The sequence below is a fragment of the Castanea sativa genome, chromosome 4 (genome assembly GCF_040712315.1).
Source record: "Castanea sativa cultivar Marrone di Chiusa Pesio chromosome 4, ASM4071231v1".
Lineage (NCBI taxonomy): Eukaryota > Viridiplantae > Streptophyta > Magnoliopsida > Fagales > Fagaceae > Castanea > Castanea sativa.
The window spans coordinates 16,938,796-16,948,397 of NC_134016.1; the positions used below are offsets into that span (position 1 = coordinate 16,938,796).

At 35.6% G+C, this 9,602-nt stretch overlaps 1 protein-coding gene across 2 annotated transcripts; it reads right to left on the reverse strand.

The window, feature by feature from the left end:
• Positions 1-490: 490 nt before the first annotated feature.
• Positions 491-7,467, reverse strand: LOC142632192 (uncharacterized). 2 transcript variants are annotated; one of them, XM_075806605.1, is made up of 6 exons: positions 7,367-7,467; positions 6,809-6,896; positions 6,082-6,167; positions 5,686-5,750; positions 4,722-4,804; positions 491-954 (listed from the first exon to the last, which is right to left on the reverse strand). In XM_075806605.1, exons 2-6 carry the CDS (start codon positions 6,887-6,889, stop codon positions 862-864), a joined length of 408 nt encoding a protein of 135 aa, XP_075662720.1. In that variant the 5' UTR covers positions 6,890-6,896; positions 7,367-7,467; the 3' UTR covers positions 491-861. The 2 variants fall into 2 exon arrangements, with proteins under 2 accessions (XP_075662720.1, XP_075662721.1); XM_075806606.1 differs by having other exon boundaries at positions 6,809-6,893; positions 7,365-7,464.
• Positions 7,468-9,602: the final 2,135 nt, after the last annotated feature.

Consider the following 9,602-nt stretch of genomic DNA (forward strand, 5'->3'; position numbering starts at 1 on the left):
GATATAAAAATCTTTCAAAACTTTTAAGTTATAAGATGATAAATTATGGTTAAAATAGCATCGTTTCCACATTGGTCGAGCTATGAAACCAGCTATGTTCTGCACCAATTACAACAGACCACATGAGCGATGGTGAAAATAAGTTCAGAAAAATTGTGTTATCAAAGTAACTGAATTTTGGAGCACTAGACCACGTATCTGACATAGTCGACCTATAGGTTTCTTCAATTAATCTTGGTCAGACTGGTATGTAGCCACATCCGTCAACTAAAGGCAATTATCCACTGTTTTAGTCCCGTTATTACAATCATCTCTTTGTGCTCTGGATTTAGGAGAGAGGCAGCGTATGTTTTGTACATCATCTGTTCTATCATGGCTTTGCAATGGAAGGAAGACAAACACACACATTTAAGTTGGATAATAAGTTCCTCCAGTTTGCATTAGGGTCTTTGCAAAAAGTTATATTCCACTTCAGAATGGCTGCAACTCATTGTTATAACATATCCTAATAATTATTAATCGTCAAATCAAATCAGTAGATACAGGAGATGGAGACATTTTCTCCAAACTGGCAAAAGTAGAGATTTGCAGTACAGCATTCCATGACAACAAATTTAGGACTAATATACACCAGCCAAAAGTTATTAAATCCTAGTGATTAATGCACAGATAGGGGGAAAAATCTGATGTATAACGAACAAATAACAACCCCTTACAATCATGAATTAAAATCATTAAGAGCCTTTGAGCTTATAAAAAAGATCAAAGGATCAGGAAGAGGGGAGATTGAACTCAGGCTATTCAGACTTGCAACTCACTCCCAGAACCACTTGAGCTTGTCCCCAACAGAATCAGTGACCCCTACAGATATTTTCGTGCAAGGGCACGGACTTTTGTATCAAAGTGTGATGATGCAATGCGAGAACCAGGCAAATACAGGGGATTAAGAAGAACCTGCATATTCCCAGACACCATATCACCCAATTAACTTCTTCCATAGCACAGCAATGTCAGAATAAAGTCACTGAAATAAGATGTAATCACAAATGTTCTTTTCTAACAGAAAGTGCCCAGTTTTTTTTTTTTTTTTTCGTAGCCATTATGGTGCAGCACAAAAGGAATATTGTAGGAAATTAGGAAGAAGGTTGAACAAACCCAAGGCTTTACCATCTAGATTAGTCTAAACCCTAAGTTCACCACCTAGAGGTTCGCCTAGAATCACCAGCAAGCAATCAGAAAATTCCAAAAAAAATCTCATAGATCAAAGCAAGCTATCCTCATTGAAAAACAATAGCAAGCTTATACAGACTACTATGACTAATTTAACCCCACAAAAAATACTAACATAATTAACTTTTTTTTAGTAAGTACTAATAACATAATTAATTAATAAGACTTATAATAAAATCCAATGGACTAATAGTAATAAACTATTGGCTTCTAACATTAAATAAATTGTCCTTGTGCACTCTTCATCACATAAATCTTGTAAGAGAATGATGATGGATACTCTAGGATTCAATACCTAAAGGTGTTTGGAATCACCACCAAGCAGATAGGGAAGCTTCTCATAAAATAAAGTTGTTATTCAATAATAGTCTAATTAAAATTACCAACTGGAGATTTTATATAGAGCTTCTAAGAATATAAAAAATTACATCCCACAAAATCCTCAACAAAAAATAATCTGAAATATTATCCCTACCTGAAAAATATGAAATCTGATCTTTATCTGAATTCAAAATAAATAAATAATGAAAATCTGAATAGCTCTATCCCTAGTGAAAACAATATGCTCATCCAAAATGGAACCAATAGCTTCGATATGTGCTTGTGGCAAAATTGGTGGTGTGGGCATAGGGATAAGGTTCGCCAGTGGGACATGGAGACTGGAGAGGGTCCTCAAAAAGGATCACATGGGATAACTGTTGGACATTTATAAGCAACTAATTTCTCTATATTAAAAGTTGAGCTAATACCATAGTTGGAATAGAATATCTATGAAATGCATTCAGACCAGTTCACTTTAGAACCTTGAATGGGCCAGCTCTTTTTTAACGGCTCCTGAGGCAAACTGTTAAGGCCAAATTTAAATCATGACAAAATCCCCATGACAAATTCTAAATGACATCGATGTGAATTAACCTAAATTTTATATTGAATATTACTAGCATAAATTCATTTGTTGATCTATTAATGAAATTCGTGCATGCGACAGGCAAACTCTATTGCAGACTTGGAAACCCTAGCATTGGATGACATTGGGAGAAGGTCTAAAGGTCTCCAAGGTTTGTAACCATGCAAAACCTTGAAAGGACCATGCCTATTGACCCATTGACTGAATTGTTATGTGCAAGCTATTGGAAGAATGGAATCCCAATTCCTAGCATGCTCACCAATGAGGCATCTAAGCAGATTATTTTTAAGCAAGTAATGAAGACCTCTACTTGACCACTAGTCTGGAGATGGTATGCAGTAGAAAAGTTTAACTTTGTGCCTAGCAAGTGCCAAAGGGTTTTCCAAAAATAGCTCATGAACTGAACATCCCTGTCAGACACATTGGTTTTTAGTTAGGCTGTATAACTTGACAAACTTGTAAAAGAAAAGTTTGGCAACCTTGGAAGCAACAGTTGTTTTGGAACATGGGATGAAATAAGCCATTTTAGAGAACCTATGTATGGAATCATGCTTTCTAAGGGTGCAGGGAGACATAGTACAAAATTTATGCATAAATCGTCCCAAGGGCGATCTGGTACAGGTAAAGGGGTGTAAAGGCCAGCATTTTGATTACAATGCTTGGCTAGTTGACATTGGTCAATTATCTTGTAGACGTCCCTTTTAAGGCTTGGCCAATAGAATTGTCTTTCAACCTCCTCAATGGTCTTATCACACCCAAAATGCCCTAAAAGCCCACTCGCATACTCTTCCCACACCGAGAAATCTCTCACCGATGTGGGCAGGATATATAGCTTGTTAGCCTTAAATAAATAACCAACTTTGAGGTAATCATCCTCAATTGGATGTTGCTCAGTACTCAGATTAGTGTACACCTCCCCAAAGTTCAAGCACGATTCATACTCTTCTCAAAGTCTTTTCAAACCGTGTTTCTTTTGTGCTCATCACCAAAAGTAGGATACTAGACGACTCAAAGCATTAGTTACCTTATTCTCAACACAAGACCTATGCTTCAAAACAATGGAATCGCATTTGCAAAATGGTGTGGATTCACTTGATGTCGATTGATTTGCTACAAGACCATTGAGAGCTTTGCTTGATAAGGTTGAGTCTCTCCCACCCCAGAGGAGCTGGTGCATACACCATATCTTATGGAAGAAATATTTTAGATTTTCATTTTCTTTTTTGTTTATATTGAATGCTGATAGGGATCAAATTTCTTTTCTTTCTTTTTTTTAATAAAGGGATAAGATTTTAGATTATTTTTAGTTGAGAATTTTGTGTGATGTAATATTTGTATTCCTAGAAGCTCTATAAAAAGGCTCCAAGTAGCGAGTCCAATTACACTTAGTGGTGAAGCCTAGTGCCCATTTCAGCCAACTCACCATCATCATTCCTTGGCTGAGTGGCATGGACTGTCCTGCATCAACTAAAGCCTAGACTGTTGTTCATCATTTTATTTTATTTTTCGATAGGTAGAATCTTTTCAACAAATGAAATGTTAAAATCTATGATAGCATGCCATACGACAAATTAAAAGGTCAACAAACCTAGAAAACTGTTTTTTTTTATAAGTACTAAATATATTGGAAAAGAGCAATAAAAAATTACAAAGCAAGCTGCTACCACAAGAAGAGGCAGGATGGCAGCAGACAAACCTAGAAAACTCTCATTGCCATTGATTGGTCTAGATAGTCATGAAGCGTGCATTATGCATAACACTATTTAATTTGGTGCCTGCTGTATACCCATTTCAAAGAAGGGGACCAACCATCAAAATGATAGCATCTTTAAAAAAAATAAGAAAATTATAGCATTTAACGTAATCATAGTTATTTTTGGAATGTTATCTAGTGCTTCTAATTCCATTCGGCCACGGTACCACCTATGAACCTCTTCAGAACAAGGAGCTGAATTGAAAATTATAAATAAAAATAGATAGATGGAACAAAATGTAAGGTTACTCTATGCACAAGTTGGAAAAGAAGAAAGATAAGGGATGCACGTTAAGATATTTGCATGAGAGCCACAAATCAAATTGTAACTTTTTGCATTATGCTGAAATTATTAACCCACTTAATTGAGTTCACAGTTTTTTTTGAGCTGCTCTTTGTCAGATATGAGCAATTTTAGGCTTCATAAAACCAATGACTCAGATCTTTGGATTAACATTGGCTCCATTTTGGCGAATACCAGAATAAGTCTATGTTTTCCTTCTAGAAGTGACCCTTTCATGAAAGTGTAATAACTGGGTACTGATCAAAATTTCACTATTGATTCTACATTCTGTAATTACAGAATGTAAACCAGGAAGTAACTATATACCATTTGGCAGTTCATTTCTAACATCCTAAAGCTTCTGGATAAAGAGCATTACTCTTAACAGCATAAAATCATAACATGTAAAAGAACAAGAATAACTATTTTACCTCATGATCATCATTGTTAAAGAGAGTTAGTCTACCAAAAAGAACATGTTACATAGTAATATAACTAGTATGAGAGTAAAAAGGAACTTGATAGAAAAGTTGAAATCTATTATTTACCTTTATATAAAGCTCGTGAACCTCTTGGAAAAAGCTCTTAATTCCATCATCATTACGAGAGTCATGAAGCAGCATCAATCGTGTATGTAAGCTTGTGGTCAAAGAAAATATTAAATTATAACAGATATACCTGCAGAAAACTACAAAAATAACAAAAAGACCTTTCACTGTCGTAGTTTTGTAGCATGCCAAAACAATACAACAGTGACTACAGCCACAAACTGGGTATTAAGAAGATAAGAAGACGTGTGGGTATCGTTATTATCCCATACTATGTGTTTCTCATGCGTGTGGTACAACCATACAACTATGGCCATGTCCTTGTTAAGATTTTAAATAACTAACATTAACTAGTGAAAAGTTTTTTGACTTAACGTACGAGGCGAATAAATTCCATTTTCAACACAAGTCATACAACAGAACACTGAGAGGTTATCCCAATGACCAGAGAAAATCCATCAGAGACGGCCTTCTCAACTTGGAGATTTCATATGATGGGGGTTATGTTTTATACTAACTTTAGATATAAAAGTTTACGGGATCCAAACAATGGTGACCAGCTTACCAATGCATAAGCTAAGACGCATGGTCATGGACACAGACATGGACACACCACAACACAAGACAGCGACACAGTAATTCTTGAAAATTTAGGACATGACACAATGGTGATATGACAATAAATTTTTTAATATATATCATTAGGTATATTTTATTTATTTATGCATAGTATACTTTATGTTTATTTGAAGTTTTCAAAATAAATAACTATCAAAATTATAAAAAATATATATCTTTAAAATTAAATAATAATAAATAAATAAAACCTCCCAACACACACATGCAAGAGTCCCCCCAGCATGTCTAACGTTAAAAAAATTTAAAATTTAACTTTCTCTAATGACAAAAATAGAAATTAACACAAATTTTATGCCATCCATAAATCATCCACAAGTAGAGAGGATATGACCAGCTGTAACATATACTGACACCACCAAATCATTAAATCTGTCTATTGCTTTCAAGAACCTGTATTAAGAATATAAGAAAGGAGAATGTCAAGAGGTGCATTGACGACAAAAATAAGTGCAACATAAGAATAATGAGAACTACTACATTCACAACATTTTCACAACACTTTCACAACAAATATTAGGTGGCAGATTGATACTAGTTCTAATTTGAATCCACAATTGAAATTACTTTTTTACCCACCACTAACAACCTACCACATGGTATTTGTTGTGAAATTGTTATGAAGAAGTTGTGGACATAGCATTTTTCTAAGAATAATAGACAAAAGCATAGGTGTTACTCTAGAATACATTGACATATTTATATCATGAGGGACAGAACTCACATGGCACTAGTAGTCCATGCAATGTCCTGAACAATATCCAAAGCGGCATGTAATATGAACTGATGCAACTGAGCAGCATCTTCTCTCTGTTAGCAAGATATACAACACCAACAACAAATAGCTTTTATAAGACCCTAATGTAAACGCATATGGTGAGTTTAAAAAAAAAAATCGAAAGAGAACGAAAAGGATTGTGATGATAGCACACTGCAGCAAAGAAGGAAAACAAAACTCAATCATGAATCAACATAATAGCAAAGCTCTCTTCATGCAGATCACCAAGTGCCTTGTAGCTTAACTGGCATTCCAATGAAGAATTCCAGGGTTCAAATCCCCCCTCTCCCCAACAATTGAATTATGAAAAAATAAAGATCATGATATTGACCAATGCTTTTAGCATTACATTATTTGCTCCCTTTTATGATTCTACATGCAGGCGAGATATCAAAACAAAATTCCATGTCAAATAGAATGTTTCTTTATCTGGTAGTAGTTAGCCTTGAAAATATGCGTTACAGATTACTTCAGTAGAATTTAAATGACTATAAAAGAAAAAACACTAAAAGTCACAAGCGATTATGCCTCCCCAATTTTTTACTCTAAAATACAGGCATTTCTTTACCAAAGAAGAAAAATAAAGTAGACATTCACAAGGAAAAAAGAATTTACAGTTTCTACAAAAGGAAAAGGAAACCGTAAATACAAAGATGAATAAAGAATGGCATACTTTAGCAGCTGATCCAACTTCAGCTTCATATATAGGGATGTCATTCCTACTTACAATGATAAAACAAGCTGTGGTTGCCATTAACACCCTGCAAAGTGTAACAGAACTTCAATTAATTAACAAGAATATAGTACATCATGATGCATTATATACACAACACCCCCCCCCCCCAAAAAAAAAAAAATACACCCTCATTGGGGCATCATGCATATCAACATGTGAAGCTTTAGTACATAAAAATGAAGGGGAAGCAAAAATGAACGTCCCTGGCGCATTTCATCGAACACCTTTCATTCAAGTCTAATTTGTCCGCCAGAATAGATAGTTATTTATCAACTCCAGGGAAACAAAAATTGAACTGGAAATTATGATACCCAAAATCATGAAACCCAAAAGGGTCATTTCCAAAGATCCAAATTTTCCTAATTTTCATATCTCAGAGGAGAGAAAACAAAAATTTTATCTTTTGGGAAAATAATAAATTCATTGGGTTTAAGTAAAAAAACACAAATCTGATAATGAAATAGAGTAAAAGAAAAACAAATAGAGTGTGAGTACCTAATCCGAAGGTAGGCTGTACCAGACGAATTGAACTCTGTAAACCAGAGTCGCTGAAGGAGGCCGAGAAGAGTGAGAGAACGGTCACTGATGATCTGTGCTGGTTTTTTTCCTTTTTAGTTTCCTTTTCAGGTGGTTGGCGGGCTTGGGCTTGGGCTTGGGCTTGGGTTGGACTTGGCAAGCAACACGGAGGCCCATTGAGTGACAATTTTTTTTTTTAGAAACCATTAACAACTAAGAGCATTCTCGTCAACTATACAGTGCCAAATGCTATTTTACCACATCAAAACTTATTTTATCAATTTTAACACATCATTTTACAATTCATCATTCATCACACCTTCTATTTTTCAATTTTATACATTAAAATAATATATACAAGTATTAAAATAACATTAAAAAAACCAATCATAAATGTATTCCCATCATCACTCCCACCAACTCACTACCACCCTCATCACAGCCCACCGCTGATACAAACCCACCACCACATCCCACCATGGTTATAAACCCATCACCACCAACCAAAATCAACCAACCAACAACAACCAAAATCAATCAAAAACATGACTTGATACTCGTCACATATTATTATTATTTTTACTGTCAGAAACGCATATTACTTGAGTTTGTTTGAAAATAACTTATTTAGTTGAAATTGAAAATTTTTTGCTGAAAGTATTGTAAATGAAGTTAAAAACTAGCTGAAATAGTACAATGAAACTCACAAATAGTATAAAAAATACAATAAAATTCATAAATAGTAACAAAAATAAACTAAATAATAATAAAAATAAGTTAAGTAATAAAAAAAAATTACAGTTTTTCGACCAATACTAGACGCAACTAAATACTGCAACTGCAAGAGATATGGTCACATTTTATTTGGTCACAAATCTAAAAAATCAAATTTTCTTTTCCTTTTCCAACTTTTGTCCCATAACTAACTTGGCAAGTAGCTCAGATCCTTACCCCCAAAAACGTTTTTGGAGAGGCATATGGAAGCTGCGTGTACCTAGTAAAGTGAAGCACTTTGTATGGAAAGCAAGCAACAATGCTCTCCCAACCATGGATAACCTCCTTCGCTTTAAGGTGGTTCTCTCTGCCACTTGCAATATTTGCAGAATCGATGTTGAAGACACCACACATGCAGTTTGGGGCTGTGAAGGAGTGAAGGAGGCATGGCAGTCTCTTAACTGGGCAAATTTCACAAACACCTCCCCCTCCCTGGATTTTACTGACCTTATGTCTAAGTTTTTACAGGTACATGATGATTACAGAGCTGAAATTTTTGCTCTTATAGCATGGCTACTGTGGAACAGACGCAACTTGCTGCGCCTGAACAAACCAGTTCACTCGTTGCAAATGCTACCTTCCTTAGCTGGTGGCATGCTTCAAGACTTCATCAATGCGCAAGAACCGATCCCAAGGCCTGTAGCGACAACCTACATAAATCGCTGGTGTCCACCTGATCAACATTGCTACAAAGCTAATTAAGACAATGTTGTTTTCAAGTCAAGCAACTCTGCTAGTCTAGGAGTGGTTATCAGAGATAGCCGAGGTGATATCTTGGGAGCAATGTCAGTCCATGTCTCGCTTCCTCATTCTGTACCAGAGGTGGAGGCCCTTGCTTGTCGTCATGCCGTATCTTTTGCTGTGAACCTTGGTCTTCATAAGGTTATCTTCAAAGGTGACTCAGCAATCATCAATCAGGCCATCAATAGCAGTCTGTCAAGTCCAGCACTCTATGGTCACATTGTGGACGACATCCTTCACTTAACGCCGCAGCTGCGATTTCACAAGTTATGTTAGGTGTCAAGAAGCTGTAATAAGGTTGCGGATGCTTTTGCCAAGAAAGCTTGGGTTGGGTTAGATTTTAAGATTTGGGTAGATGATGTTCCTAGGGACATTATTCCTGAAGCTATCAAAAGAAGAAGCCTTCTGGTCAAGCTGAATCTATTGTCAAAGAATCAATTGCTTCAGATATAGAAGAAACAAGGGAAGTCAAGATATAGAAGAACAGAGCAACAGAGGAAGTCCAGGTGTAGCAGAGCAGAGCACGACATGTAGTTAGTTGCTATATACGGCTTGTAGTTTAGTTAGAATATTGTATATATGTTCACATGTGCCAACTATTGTTAATAATACACGTGCCAAGAACTATTAGTATTTAGTTAGCATTTAGTTAGCACAATTCGTGGGAATTAGTTAGAGTTAGTTACTGGTTTTCAGTGTG